Source organism: Otolemur garnettii, unplaced genomic scaffold, assembly GCF_000181295.1.
Source record: "Otolemur garnettii isolate 467f Iridium unplaced genomic scaffold, OtoGar3 scaffold00026, whole genome shotgun sequence".
Taxonomy (NCBI): Eukaryota; Metazoa; Chordata; class Mammalia; order Primates; family Galagidae; genus Otolemur; species Otolemur garnettii.
Window position 1 is genome coordinate 2,688,464 of NW_003852421.1, and position 16,524 is coordinate 2,704,987.

At 39.8% G+C, this 16,524-nt stretch overlaps 1 protein-coding gene across 2 annotated transcripts in view; it reads left to right on the plus strand.

Annotated features, from left to right (window-relative positions):
- FARS2 (phenylalanyl-tRNA synthetase 2, mitochondrial) overlaps positions 1–16,524 on the plus strand; it is a 485,157-nt gene that overhangs the window by 319,458 nt on the left and 149,175 nt on the right. For both annotated transcript variants that reach the window (XM_023512333.1, XM_023512334.1), the window contains one exon: positions 11,974–12,125. In XM_023512333.1, coding sequence (XP_023368101.1) covers positions 11,974–12,125 — 152 coding nt within the window. The remainder of the gene's footprint in view (positions 1–11,973; positions 12,126–16,524) is intronic.

The window sequence follows — 16,524 nt, forward strand, 5'->3', positions numbered from 1 at the left end:
CTCCCTCCCCCCTCTCCCCCCTCCCTCCTCCCTCCCCATATCCTTAGGCTGTTATTTGGTTATAGCTTTCATATAAAAAGGTTTAAATCTTAACCTCTAAGGTGCTGGTAGGAGGAAGAAAGGGCTCGGAGAGGTGATTAGCCTCAAAGGTGAAGTCCCTGGGAGTGGTGTCAGCGCCCTCATGAGAAGAGAGCACAGAGCTCACTCCCTATCTTTCCCCAGCCTCTCCCTCTCTCCTTCTCTTTGTCCCCCTCCCTCCTTCCACCATGTGACCAAGCAGCAAGAACGCTGCCACCATCCATAAACCCAGAAGAAGGCCTTCCAGACCTGCCCATGCTAGCAACCTAAACTGTGGCCTCTAGAACTATGAGAAATAAATATCTATTGTTCAGCCGCCCAGTCTGTGGTATTTTTGTTAAAAGAGCCCAAGCTAAGACAGAGCCCTTAGTTTTAAAGGGGAGGCCTTAAAGCATAGGGGTTAACAGAACAACCTGGCCTTAGTAGTCCTGCACTTGATCTCAGCTCTGCCACTTAATGACTGTTTGACCTGAGACACATTAGTTAACTTCTCTAAACTTCCATTTCCTCATGGACACAGTGGGAATGATGGTATTGGCTATCTCATAGGATTGTGCTGTGTGTTAATGAGACAGGCCATGTAAAGTGCCTGGCACAGTCTCTGGCACACAGCACCCATAAATGGTAACCATTGTTAATCATATAATTAATCACGCTAGAAAATAAAGGGGACGTGTGTTCTGCTCTAGAAAGAAAAGCAGTACCCATAGGAGCTGCAAAATTATCCTTTGACTAAGCTTGGCCATGGTTAAAAACTGACTGATTCTGTGAAATGGAAAGTGTGTGGAAAAAAAGTAGAATTAAAAAAAAACTGGCTGAAAGTGACCTTGACCATCTCAGAGCTCTGTACAGAACTTGTAGAGGAAGCAGAGACCCTCCCCTGTTTGACACTCTGTCAAAATAATATCTGAGCTCCCCCGCCAAAAAATAGTAACTTAGCCTAAAGGGAATAAAACCAAACCACAGACTGACTTAACAATGATTGTTAAGGAAAGTCTGCATAATGGAGGTTGATAATCTGTTATCCTGTCTCAGTAATGTTTTAAAAAGAGAAGAGAATATTAAGGGGGAAGATTTTGATGTAGAAACAAACTTCATTGGAGTAAAGTTACTACAGGACAGGGTTGTGTTACCAACTGACAATGTAAGATTATCTTCCTTGAGAATGTTTGTGACCAGACTCATGGGGGCTGAAGAATTTTTATTTTATCATGGAATGATAAGCAGAGAGCCTCTGAGGATTTTAACCTTGGCAGGTCCACAAAAACATTGGCAGTTCAGATATGGGGGCTTAGCCTGGAACAAGGGCCAGTTAGGATGGAATAGTATGGTTAAACCAGAATCTCACTTGTGAGACCTCCCCTTCCCAGTCTCTGTAGCAAGCTTATAATCCTTAACTGAGTGTGGACAACCATCAGACTGTGTGCCTGTTGAACTCCTTAAATCCATGTTTTGGCTTGAACACTATTTCACGTATACTGTATACAGGTTATTTCTTGCCATCTTCACTGCAGTGCCCTGAAGCCAGTGCTGCCTCCGTTTTGTAGATGAGGAAATTAGAGGCACATTGGCCTCAGTAATCTGTCAAGCCCACAGCACAGCAGTTAAGGCCAAGTCCAAGACCTGACTGATGCAGCTGGCAAAAAATACAGTGAGCCACCTTCAGATTTAGACAGCTTACTACTTACATCAGTGTGGAAGGAGGAGTCATCAAAGGTGCCAGCTCCCAGTCAGCACAAAAGGACAACACTAAAACAAAAGGAGGGGATATCCTCCCGTTAGGGCTGTCTCTGTTTGTTAGGGATGCCTTAAACAGCAGAGATGTATTATCTCAATTTTGGAGATTGGAAGTCTGAGATCAAGGTATTGGCAGGGTTGGTTCCTTCTGAGGATCTATTCCATGCCTCTCGTCTGCCTTCTGGTGATTTTCTAGCAAGCTTTGGCACTCCTTGGCTTACAGAGCGTTATCCCAATCTCTGGCTTCATCTTCACATGGCAGTCTCCCTGTATGTGTGTCTGTGTCCAAGTTTCCCCCTTCTTAAGGACACTAGCCTTACTGGATTAGGGCTCACCCAGAGGACTTCATTTTGACTTGATTGCCTCAATAAAGACCCTTTCTCCATCCACATAAGGTCACATTCTGAGGTATTGGGGGTACCAACAGATCTGTACAGGGGAGTACAATTCAACGTATGACAGAGCAGATGATCTCAGTGCGAGTCATGACAAGTCGTGAAATACCGCGCTGCAGAGGAGCCAGCTGTAGGCTGCTGCTAAGAGGTTTTATGTTCTGTACCTCTATTCTGAGGAGGGTGAAGCAGGAAGCTTCCTACCTCTTCCAGAGCCCAAGAGGTGATGAGAAACTGGCTCATGACAGCCTCCCAGGAAATAGGGAGGTGAGTAGGAGATGGCTTACTTCACCCCCTTACAGGCTGGAACATGAGGATCAGGATTCAGATGAGCTGCCGTTCAAGTCTTTGGCCATGTGGCTTATGTGGATGCATGCAAGATTGCCAGGGACCCCTTGGCAGAGCCATTCCTCTCTGTCAGATCACTGGAAAGATGGAGACAGAGTCCCCGCCAGGTCTGATTAACTCCAGTGTATGACTACTGAAGTCTTGAAGTCACAGGTCAGTTTCCCCTGGGAGCAGACTCTGAGATGGATATTGTCTTAGTCTTTATAGAGTTGCTATAAATGAATACTTGAGGCTGGGTAAAGAAAACATATTTGGTTCACATTTCTGATGATTGGAAAGTCAAAATGGGGCATCTGCATCTGGTGAGGGCCTCAGGCTGCTTCTTGGAAGAAGGCAAAGGGGAGCTGGCCTGTGCAGAAGTCACTTGGTGAGATGGGAGGGAAAAAGGGAGGAGAAGGGGTCAGGCACTGTGAGAATTCACCCCCAAGGAGGGGGCATTAATCCATTGGTGAGGGATCCGTTCCTACACTCCAAATACCTCCAACGTTGGGGATCAAATTTCAGCATGAGCTTTGGAGAGAACAAATATCCAAACCACAGTAGAGATGAATGTGCAAACACTTATTATCAGGTACTCTTGGGATCAACATCTGTGTCAGGGAAGGGACAGCAGCGGTATTGGGCAGGGGAGGAGTGAGGCTGTGATGCTCCCACAGCCAAGGCCTCACCTGATCTCAAGCAGATCCGATAGTAGGAGGCCTTCAGAGTTGTCTGTGCTACAGAAAGAGGTTTCTTAGTCCAGTCCATAAAAATCAGGCTTTTAAAATTTAAGTAAATATAACTGCATTGTAAGTAGTTACCACAAGACAAACAATGATGACTTCATGTATGGTTTTACTATCACAAAGTATATATTCTTTACAATGTAGAGGTATGCAAAGTATACACAGTACAAGGTTGGACAGTTAAGTACATGAACTCATCCTAAAAAAAGTGTTATATACCTCATTGCTGAATATCACTGTGTCTCCAGTTGGCTAAGGGGAATATTTTGAAGGTGACCTAGTGATATTCAGCATTGAGGTATGTAGCACTTTTTCTGGGATGAGTTTGCGCACTTGATTATCAAACTTCATTTGTAGATAATGTGTATCTATCATGTTAGTAAAGTATGAATGGGTATTTTTTAACTCCTTTAGGATGGTCAGCTCAACTGTCCATATTTGAACTACATGACACAATTTTGAGTCTAGGTCATAGATTGGATCTTTATTCTGACTCATTGAGTTATACCAGGTTTGTGAATCCTAGAAGTTCCATGCAAAAATACACGTTTGTAAAAATATGGACTTCTCTGGAATAAGGATTTGAATTGTTCATCATATTCTCAGAGAGCTCTGTGACCTCCTCCCCAACAAAGTTAAGAAATGTGCAAGGAAACATACTCAAGTTGGTATTGCTTTATAGGCTGCGTTTTGCCTGCTCCGAATACACAGAAATGATAGATGTAAATCTAAAAAGATAAAATGAAAAAGTCGTAATTAAGTCCCCCACTCCACTAAGAAAGATACATCTCCATGGGAAAGAGACAACACCAAGCAGAGCATTAAACCACAGACACTGGGCTCCAGGGTCACAAGCAGGAGGAGGAGGCCAGCAGCTTAGCTCTGATGGAGAGTTGGGACTAAAAGAGCCCTGTGTGATGTGCTGGGCCAGGGTGGAGGCTCTGTTGGAAACCAGGGCCCAGTACCACTGCCTGGCATAACCTATCTTATAAGAAACTTTAATCCTGGAAAGAAAGCGGACAGAGACAAGGCCTGCTTCTCGGGAACTGGGATAAGACAGTGATAAGGGTAAGTACCGCTGTCTCATTAGCAGCAGTATTACCACTGGACAGGAACCAGCACATCACCTACATTCTGGGCTAGGGGTTCAAGTAGAGAAACCACAGAATCTCTGAGCAGGGAAAACTAATGAGTGAGAGAACATTCATAGTTATCTCCCATACAAGATGAGCCTGCAGTCACAAATTCCAAACCATGTGAAGAACGCTTAGAGCAGCAGTTCTCAACCTGTGGGTTCTCAAAGGGGTTCTCACCCCCTTTGTCTCCTTTCACAAGGGTCACCCAAATACATCCTACATATCAGATATTTACATTACAATTTATAACAGTAGAAGGATTACAGTGATGAGGTAGCGATGAAAATAATTTTATGGTTGGGGGTCCCCACAACATGAAGAACTGTATTAAAGGGTGCAGCATTAGCAAAGTTGAGAGCCACTGCCTTAGAGGTTAGCCATCCAGATCAACAAGCAGAATCTGAATTCACTGGAGATTAAAGTAAAAAAGCAATCTCAAAAAAAAGTCTTGTCATTTTTAAAATGTCATATCCTTATCTCAAAAGAGATCAGTGAAGGAATCATAACCATAAAAATTGAAAAATAAAAATTCTAAATAAGAGGCTAAAATAGGCAGAAATGAAGTATAAGGAGATATGGAAAAAATGGTATCAGAATATGAGAAATGAGTAATGGATTCACTGAAATAAAGAAGAAAAACGGTTGAGACTAGACTCAGCTGAAGGGAGAATTAGTAGTTAAGATGCTATTACTGAAGAATTCACTTGGAATGGTACACAAACACATAAAGGCAAAAAGCTAAAATAGGTCAGTTTAGAGAAATGGAAGATAGTTTCAGAAGCTCCACAATATGTATTATTGCAGTTTCAGAAGAGAATAAAAGGACTAGGAGATAAGTAGTGGCTGGAATTTTTCAGAATTGGAACGAGAAGTGAACCCTTTGATTGAAAGCGCACTCTGAGTACTGAGCAGAATAAATAAAGATAAATGCAGACCTGGCCTCATTAGAGTCAAATTGCAGAGCCTCGGGGATAAAGATACACGGCTTCTAAACTGCTAGGAAGAAAAGACAGATTACCTATGAAGAAATAGCACTGGCTGACAGCAGACTTGTCATCATTACTAATAGGTACCTGGAAAATATTGTCAAAGTGCTGAGGGAAGACAACCATGAATCTAAAGTTTTGTGCCCCACCAAATTATTGAAATGTGAGGGGTTTCAGGCATGTAAATACTGAGAGAGTTTGCCTCCCATAGCCTTTCATAGAAAAAAACTATTGAAGGATATTTGTCTGAGAGACCAAAAGGAAGGTGTCGGGACAGGGAAGGCCACAGGTGGCTCTCTGGATCACCGAGTGCATCCCCTTGACTCCATCAAACTTCACAGAACAAATCCCTTCATTAAAAAGGTTTGTTATGTAAAAATTGGGTTTGGTCAAAAGGCCACCCTCAAAGATGCAGGAGGCCACAGGTTCTCTACTCCTGCAACTTGTAGGTTAACCAGGTACTGCCATAATTTCATGGATGCTGGCAGAATGACAAGAGACTCCTGCCTCAGAGACAAAGGAGTTTGCTCCTCATAGCACAAGAGGCAGCGTGAATTCCTGTTCCAGTTGGTTCTCCTAAGCCCTTAAGTTTTGGAAGTTTGGGGGGGGGCATATGGAACAGCTCTGGCTGCTGCACTCACATTAGACGGGCAACACAGTTGAAAGCTCTCATACTTAAGAACTAGAATCCAATATTTTATTTATGTGTTTTCCTTCTAATCTTTTAAAGGGGCTGTTAGTAAACCTGCCTAATTTTTGTCCCTAAGGAAGACATTATCTTGATCATTCTGGTGATCATTCTGTTTTCTGCCCCAGAGGTAGAGACTACCTCTGTTTTTTAGCACTGTTTGGTATACATAGGTTACTATGAAAGTTTTGAGACAGACTCTATTATGGTCCATTATTTCACTTCAAACAAACACAGTCAACAGCCTCCTTTCTGATTCACCTGTGCAAGTTTCAACTTGCTGGGCTTATTGGTGTTGCTGGGAGGGCTTCCTTGGTTTCTGTCCATGTGGCTTTTATGTTTCTTGATTTTTGTGTATATCAGAACTTTCATAAGGACCCACATACAAGCTGTCACAGTTACGTGGAAATTCTATGAACAGTTGTCTCCCAAGGCAGATGTGGAATGCAGAAGACAAATATAGAGTAAAAAAAAATTTTAACTTAAAATTAACTTGACTTAAATACCATTGTTTTGCATGTGATTAATTTTAAAGATAAAACTCTAAGACAACACTGATGAGGAAGATGTATAGTTGGGAAGAGGAGCTATTAAAGAAAATGAAGTTTCCTGTCTTATTTAGGAGCTGAAATAGAGATACTAGTCATTTTATACTTTGGAACAATTTATTAAAGGATAATAAATGTATATATTCTTAAAGAATAGAAATATAATTTATAGCTTCTTACACTAAAGAGGGAAAGATATTTGAATATTTTAAAAATCCATCAATCTAAGAGAAGGCAGGAAAGGAGAAATTTAAGACAAGGAAAGGACTAGTTAGCTGAAAGCACAAATGAAGAAGGTAGAAATGAAGAATATCGATAATCATAATAAATATATAGATTAAACTGACATTTGAAGCCACTCGGTCATTGTGACCTTATTCTAGCATCTCCAGCAGAAGGAAGGGTCAAGGGCAGAAAGCTAGCTTCACCAAGGTCTGGTTTCTTTTATTCTCAGCAGACTTGCCATAACTTCTCATTGATGCAACTGAGATCATACCCACACCTACACTGGCTGAGGGGCACAAATAACTGTGATTCAACTATATCAACCTTGATTAAACAGTCATGACTTCCATTCCTTGCAAATGAGGAGGAGTCGATTTCCCTCAGAGCACAGGACTCCACCTGCTACCTGAACAAAACCTGAGGAGAGTGAGTGTGAAGATGGGAAGCACAAATGTCTGCTTCAGTGCTCCCTCTCCTATCAGACTCAAAAGAAATGGAGGGGTGGACAGCTGGTATCTCTAAACCTGGGCGACTCATCTACTGCCAACCAAGAAGAGACTGGACTCACTCCTTTTTTTCAAAAAATTCCTGAAACAGAGATTACATAATTCCTTTCAAGAACATTTTATGGGGACTAACTAATCTTATTTCTTGGAATATCCACTTATCTTCTGTTTTAACTTTTCAAAATTCCTTTAAAAATACAAATTGATACATGTGGTTTTCAGCAAAGTTCAGAATGTTTTGAAACATAATTATTAAATTTATTAAGAAAGAACTATTTGAAATGTAGTTGAATCATCGCACTATGAAATGCTGATCAATAACAACAAACAAATGAAGCTGTTAGATTTTAAATGAAATTTAGCTTAAGGGGGAAAAAATACTTTAAAAAAAAACAAAGAAATATTGAAATCAAAGAGATTAAAAATATATTTGCCAAGATAGTAGTAAAACAAAGCTGGTGTAACGATTCAAATTTGAGTCAAAAGCCTTACCAGAGATTAGCAAGGACATAAATACTGCCAAAAGGGAAAACCCACCAAAAAAAATGTAATAAACTTGTATATACCTGGCACATTGCTTCAAACTATAGGAAGCAAAGTAATCGAATTATTGGGAGTTCATAAACTCACAGTAATAGCGGAGGGGTTTATTATCGTATTACTAGAACCTGATAGATCAAGGAAAGCAAGCAGATAAAATAGCAAATTTGGGATCACAAATTTTTGCCCAGTTCATTCCCATTCATTTAGTTCATAGGTTTTTCTTCTACTGCCTTGGTTGGTTCTGTTAATGTGCCAGGGCACTGACAATAGCACATACTCTCTCCTTACTTTTGAATCTAATTGGAATATAATGACAATTTTAGCATTAAGTATCATGTTTGCTATAGGTTTTTAATGAATACCCAGTTAGGTTAAGGAAGTTGCCTTCTGTTTCTAGTTTGCAAAGATTTTTTTCAAATAATGAATACATATTTTACCAAATACTTCCTCCCTATGAAAATCACAGGGTTTTTTTCTTTATATGTTGGTTAATAGATCATTTTTGGTTTCAAATTATTCCCACAGTTCTGGAATACAAATCTTTTTGTAGTGTTATGTTGATATGCCATTGACATGTGTAAGGTGAAATTAGTTTCATTTTTCTTTTAATTCTAATGTGTTTTTCCAATTCTGACTTCAAGTTTAAGAGTAACCTCATAAAATTAGTTGGATTTCTCACCTTTTCTGTTTCATGAAACAGTTCACATACAAAAGGAACTTTAACTCTAAATATTTGATGAAGTTATACTGTGAACTATCACTCTAATATTTTTGCTGAAAGGAAATATGATTGGTAATTCAATTCGGTAGTTATTAGTTTAAGTTTTTTATTTTGAGTGAAATATCCATCCAAGTTTTCAAATTCATTGTTATTAAATAGTTCATAATATTCACTTGTGACTTTCAAAGTCTACCTGTAATTTTGATGCCCTTTTCAATTCTTTTATTTGCTGGTATACAATTGAAGCTCCAGCTCTTTTCTTTTCTTTTTTTGAGACAGATTCTCACTTTGTCGCCTTTGGTAGAGTGCTGTGGCATCACAGCTCATAGCAGCTTCAAACTCTTGAACTCAGGAAATTCTTTTGCCTCAGCCTCCCGAGTAGCTGGAACTATAGGCACCAGCCACAATGGGGTCTCACTCTGGTTCAGGCTGGTCTTGAACCTGTGAACTCAGGCAGTCCGCCCACCTCAGCCTCCCAGAGTGCTGGGATTACAGGCATGAGCCACCGCACCCAGCCCACCAGCCCTTTTTAATTAAAAAGAAAAAATTGTAGAGAAGATCGATAAAAGAGGTCATCAATAGCCAGCCCTCTGTATCTTCTATATCCATAGGGTCTACAGATTCAGCTGACTGTGGATCAAAAATATTTGGGGGGAAAAATAACAATACAACAATAAAAATGATAAAGTTTTAAAATACTGCATAATAGCTATTTATATACCATTTATGTTGTATTCAGTATTATGAGTAATCTAGAGATGATTTAAAGTGTACAGGAGGATATGCCAAGCTTATATGCAACTGCTGTGCCATATTATTTAAAGGACTTGAGCATCTGAGGGTTTTTGTATCTTCTGGGGTCCTAGAACCAATCCCCCTCAGATACTGAGTAACAGCTGTATGTGGTTGTCTGATAAAATTAATAAAGTGTACATTCCTCTCTTTAAATCCAGAAACGAAATAAGAACATACAAATAATATTAGATGTAATTTAAGATCCTTTCCAATTATAAAATTCTATGATTTTATAATTACAGATTATCAAGTTTCTACCAGGTTGCTTTTCCTCTTTGTCATCCCATATGGTAAACCCTTGGATAAGTGAGGGATGGAAACAAGTCTCTGGGTCTTACTTGGCTCATGTGCTCATTTGCTGGTCTAGTTAGAGGAGAATAAATAGCTGAACTGATTGACTCTAATGTAGACTTGGCTCACACAAGGCAGTGCCATAATGAGCTCCTACTGAACACCTATAGCGTAACAGGGACTGTGATCCAGAGGTGAAACTAGACACATACCCTGTCGTCAACAATGGCAGCCTCTGGGGCAGACGGATAAGAAGTTACACAAACGATGATGAAGAAAAGCACTATGCAAGGGAAGGGTAGGGCTGCAACAAGGGACAGCTGGAGTGTGGGAGGATGATGTGAACGGCGTGTCTGAGGGTCAGAACTGGCCTCGGGAGTGGGAAATGATGTCTGGGAAAAGTAGCAGATGTGTTCAAGAAATCCAGTGAACTGGGTTGACCTGAGTCTGGAGAACATCAGAAAGAGGTAGAAACTTTGAGGAATTGGGGGTTTATCCTGGGAGCAACTGGAAGCCATCAGATGGATTTGGACACCACTGCTGGTTAAGCCCTGAAAAGCCTGCATCTCAGCAACCACCCATCTGTAGTCCTCTTCTTACTTTCAAAATGAAATTGTATTTCTCTCTCTCAAAAAAGCAAGGACCTCTAGTAGCTATCCCACATCTGATATCTACCAATTAGTGGAGTAAATATTTGTTCTATTCATTTAAACCATGACTTGAAACTTTTTGGATTTGTTAGCTTGACATAGGTTTGCAATACAAAAATTGTCTGGGTTGTTCTTTTTAATTCCATGGTTTTAAAAAATGTATTTACTATAATGTATATTTTGAAAGTGTCTTGGAGGGATATGTTTTGGCTGATGGCATTTTTATCATACTGACTGAAGACACACGGGCTTGGTTAGTGCACCTTCTCCCATTTCTCTGCCCCCTTACTTCATATCAGAACCCAAAAAGTGTTGGATTAATTGAAGAGGAGATTTCATTCTAATTCTAACAATTCTAATTCTTAACAATTCTAGCCTCTAGTCTATAAATCTCTCTAAATTTCTATATTCTTTAAGGGTCAAAAAGGTATTGTCAAAAGGAAAAGCAACTTGTGAGACACCAAACTCCTGTCATCTCCTATTGTTACAGTAACCCATGGGTTATTTATCACAGCATTCTGACTTAGCTCTACCAGAGAAAACAGGGCATTTTGCAGGAGCTGAAGTATTTTGTCAAGAGCACCTAGATGGTAGCTTTATTGCGTTTGTTTGAAATGTGTGTTCTAAACTGATGCATTTGTTTGACAACTTTATTGACATTTCACGTTGAATAATCATTTATGTTTGAGTATTTAGTTCTTCAGAGGTTTTGCCATTTAAAAGTTTTATACTTTTCTTGATCCACGATTTACCAAAGTTCATAGTGATATCAGGCTTGACATCAATCAATTTATAAATTTACCCTTCTAAAAAATATATAGCTTTATCAGATATCCCCTTAGGTTTCATAGTTATATAATGAAACTTTTTTTTTATTGTGGCAATAACTTATAGACCAAAACTTATATATATAAAGAGATATAAAGAGTTGTGATATTTTATATATGTGTGTGTATGTGTGAGATACTACATAAACAAATGTAATTTATAAACATATGTAATTTTAAGTGTCTATCCAATATAATGGTGAATAGCTGAGCTAATAAACTGGAAAAATAGAATAAAGTGGGACAAATGACTATATTTGTGTTTATGACATCCTTTAAAGGCATAATTTGAAAAATAACTCCTTAAATGACTGATTATCAGTCATTTATTTTATACCAACAAATAATGGCATTACTAAATGAAATAGGCTATTTGATAGGCTGTTATTTATTTTTTTGCTAAAATGGCTTCCTGGAAGTATCACAAGAAGTTAATGAATTATGTGTTAATTAAGTTTGAACTCTTCTCTAGTGAAAAAGCTGAAATATGATATATTCAAGTTACTTTATGCCAAATGGAACATTAATGGTGATATTAATATAATACATGGTAATGTTACACATGAATATGTTAAGAATCTGTAATATTCATCCTGGAATTTACTAATTTTGCATATTGATTTATCTTTTAAGTTCCTTTTGTTCCTGAAAGTTTAAACATTGAAATAATGTTTTATCAGCAGTTCCTGATTAGCCAAGTGAAACTTTCTATGCAAGATTTAAATATTCTCATGCAACTAACAAGTCCATCTATCTTTTCTTCTCTTGTTTTGTTAGCCTCTTAGCAAATACCCTGCTGTGATAAACGACATTTCATTCTGGTTGCCTTCTGAGAATTACGCAGAGAATGATTTCTATGACTTAGTCCGGACGATTGGAGGAGACCTGGTGGAAAAGGTTGATCTTATAGACAAGTTTGAACATCCAAAGTAAGTGAAAAGTTTTCTGATTCTGTCCTTTACTGTCTCCGTGTGACAAATGTCATATCGTAAAATTTTGCTGATACTCAATGTGCCTGAGACAAAATGTCTTCTCCATTTGTAGAGAATGTGTGCTTATCAGAAAACTCTTTTATATCAGTTCTCTCTGGAAATCTTTCTAAAATGCATTTTCCATTTTTCCTGCCTTCATAAAGAACGTATATGAAACAGAATGTTGTAAAGATCTTGCAGTTTTTCAGTATTGTTTGTTGAAGTGATTTCTTACCATATCATGTTCCAGGTACAGCGGAAATGAGGCAAAGAAGGCTGTTTTGTTGGTCTCTCATATTTATTAAGTACCTACCACAAGCCAAGACCTAGATTACTGGGTCCCAGGAATTGTGTGCCAGATGGACTTAGCTGTCTGCTTTCTTAGAGTTTACAGTCTTGTGGGAGAGGCAGATATTAAATATATAAATACACGCTGTGTAGTGAGTATTATGAGAGAAAAATGCAGAAGGTGTAATTAAAGAACTCATTTCAACTGGGGAGTCCGCACAGGCCCCTTGAGCCACATAAGCTGGGAACAAAAGTGTGATATGTAAGAGAGGGCAAGGGGCATCCCAGAGAGCACGTGGAGCCCTGGGGGGAAAGATGTGCCACAGGAAGTAACCAAGGACACACACAGCAGCTGGAGGAGTTAGGGGAAGGCGGGTGGAGTGGTGACTGTGAGGTGGAGATGTGTTTACAGGGGCAGGCAGTGCCAGAACAGTCACCACCTGAAATTTGGAATTTTGTCCTCATTGAAGGTGGAAGCCACAAAAGGATAGGAGTGGAGAGATGAGAGATGTGATCTAATTTACCTGTCCGACTTGTCACCCAGAAGGGGCAGTCACCAAGCCTTCTATACAACTCCCATCTTCCTTCTCCCTTCCCCCGAGTTGTCATTGGCTTCCACATTCTACACTGTCATTCAGATTTCCACCTTTTCCCTTCTTTATTCATTTATTCATTTATTTATTTATTTATTGCAGTTTTTGTCCAAGGCGGGGTTTGAACCCGCCACCTCCAGCATATGGGGCCAGTGCCCTACTCCCTTGAGCCACAGGTGCCGCCCCCCCTTCCTTATTTTTTGAAGTCTTTCTTCTTTTGATAAAGATGTTCCATGCTCACTGCCAGTTCTTTTGCCTCAGTTTCCCCAGTTATCGGAATGACTAAAGTTCACCCTCTGAAAAGTCTGCTTACAGACTCGCTTGTGGAAGCAATATTCCCTGAGCTCTTCTTACGCGTTCCAAACCGCTTATACTTGAATGACAACCTGGTTGGATGTGGCTTGCCCTTCCTTTTATTGAGGATCTTCTAAGTATTGCTCCCGTTGTCCTCTGGAGTTTAATTTGATATAAAGAAATCTGAGGCCAGACTTCATCTTTTAGCTTTGTGTCCTAAAGGATTCTTTATCTTTAAAGTCTAATAACTTTCTCGGGATCCACCTCAGTGTTATCCTGTTCTCCCTGGGATATGTCATTGCCTGTCACACATCAGATTCAACTGCTTTGATTTTGGGGAAGTTTTCCTGGATTGCGTCCCTGGGGATGTGTTCTGACCCACTGTTCTTTCTGTTCTGTTTAGTTCTTCAGGGCTCCCACGTGTGCCTGAGTAGGTGCTCCTTTGTCTGACTTCTCTGTCCCTGTTACGTTCTCTCTAACGTTTTGACACTCTTTATTTCCACTTCAGGTGGTATGCTGAGCTCACTATGTCTTCTGTCCCTTACCGCACTTTCTGCTCACTTCTCCCTAGCGCACCTTCCATTTCCATCTGCAGTTACTTTGTTTTTCACCCTTTTCTGAGTTCTGCAAGCTCACATTTCAGTTCCTTCTGTTTTCTTGCCATCTCTCCTCTGAGTTGTTTCTGCTTTGTGATCTTCCTTCATAGACAATTTGCTTCACTTAGTTTTTAAAATTCATTGTAAAATATTTAGCCAGAAATTTCATATGCTCCAGTGGCAACATTTTTCTATGACTTTTCTGTTAGTAAGCTTTCCTGTCATTTTCCTCACTTTTTCCCCCTTAACTCTTTTTTAATAGCTCTATCAATCGTATACATACATCTGATTGCCTTTTTGAATGCGTTGGGTTCCCTGAACCAGCTATTTGCACAAGATTTGGGGGTTGGCAAAGCAGGGAGGGTTGGGGCAGTCATTCAGCCTGGCTTGTTTTCACACCCTTCAGGCTTTACTGCCAAGAAACCGACTCTGTCTTTAAATACGACTCATCTCTTTGATTTTTTGTGTGGGTCTGTTTCCCACCCCAAATCTACACTTGTTGGAAAGAGAAGATTTACCTTTGCTTACCCCGGTATCAACCCTTGCTTATCGGGACTTTGCACTTTATAACCCTTTCCTCTGGGAATAAATAAATAAATAAATAAACCCACATATTTTTGCTAGAATTTTCTGAGCTACGCCACTCTGTACTTCTCTTCATCACTGCCTCCCATTTGGCTCCTACTTGATTTCAGCTGCTGTTGGCAGCCTTGAAATATATTTTGGAACTTGCAGATGACATCTGTCTCCTAACTTCTCGGAAAATAGAATGTATGGGGTATCCTGGCTCCTCATGCTATGAGTGCCAATTCAGCCCTGGACTTTCATGTGGGAGAGAAATTTCCAGGAGTTTCCAGGTTGATACTGAAAGTCTGGTTATTTATTTCTGAAGAGGAAGAAAAATATTGGAACAAGACTGATTACTAAGTACCAACTGATGCATTAAAGGCATATGACTGCCCCCCCCCATTTCTTTTTAATAAAAGTTGAGTATCCCTTACCTAAAATGCTTGGGACTAGAAGTGTTTCAGAGTTTGGACTTTGTTCAATTTGGAAATATTTACGTATACATAATGAGATATCTTAGGGATGGGACCTAAGCCTAAACATGAAATTTATTTGTTTCAGCTGTCACCTTATACAAATAGCCTAAATGTAATTTTAATAATATTTTTAGTAATTTTGTGCATGAAATGAAATTTGTGTACATTGAAACATCAGAAATCAAAAGTGTCACGTCGATGTTCAGAAAATTTCACCTCTTGGAGCATTTTGAGTGTGGATTTACAGATTAGGGATCCTCAACCCGTATATAGAAAACTCTCTGGAATCAAAGATTCAGAATTCACTCTTAATTTTTGACTTCACAGTCTCTTGCTCTCTGATATGGCCTTAACTCCACACCCTGCCTCTCCTGCTGCCTATGTTAAAAGTCGAGATGAGTATCTCTTTGGAGTTGCTTACAAAGAGCTACTAAAAACTTAAATAAAAATCAAGGAAGCTGAGAGAAATTTCTATTATGCTGGGTGTGAAGATAGATGAGGCTCAGTGTAGGGGGTAAATATTGAGTCTTACTGACTTGCAGAGATCTAGGTAAATGCTGAATGGGCTTAGTAATTGGAGAGATATGCAGTGGGAGTGAGGGAGTGTCCAGGTGCTATGGATCCAGGACAGATCAGGCAGACAGGCAGTTCATTAAAAAAAAAAAAAATCACTGGCTATATTAGAAATACTCAACTGATGGAGACGTTACATTTTTGTATTACCCTGGATCGCGTTGAAGAACATCCTCCCTAGTCAAGTATCACAGGATTGGAAAAGCAAGCATCCAATGTACCTACCCTCTCCTACCAGCTCCTGGTTTGAGAGGGCAGGTACACTGATGCCCCCAAGCCAGTTGTGTTTGTAGACTCCCTCCTCGTGCCCGAGGCTGCAGTTTACTTGCCACATCCTGTTTATACAGTCATAGACAGGGTTTCCTGAACCCATGAACTGGCAGTCAGAGCTGGGGTGTCAGAGGTGAGCACTCCAAACTGTAGGTCCCTAAAGGTGACCCTCAACTCCTCTCATCCCTACTTGGTCTTCCTAACAGTTATAGTCCCTTTTGTGACCTACAGTCACTTACAGTTTTAAAAATTTGGCATATGTGGATATAGAAGAACAGTTGTCACCATGTTTAACAGAATTCTCTGGAGCATCTTCACCATGAGAATTACCTGTTCAACACAGCCTATCTGGCTGCTGCTGCTTCTTTTTTTTTTTTTTTAATTAAATCATAGCTGTATACTTTAATGCAATCATGGGGTACAGTGTGCTGGTTTTATATACAATTTGAAATATTTTCATCCAACTAGTTCACAGCATTTTCTTAGTTTTGTGTTAAGACATTTATATTCTACACTTAGTAAATTTCACATATATCCTTATAAGATGCACCGTAGGTGTGGCGCCACGGATTACCTCTCTCCACCCATCCTCCCCCACCCCTTCCCCTCCTTCTTGGTCTATAATTGGGTTATAGCTTTCATAAGAAAGCTACACATTGGTTTCATAGTAGGGCTGAGTACATTGGATACTTTTTCTTCC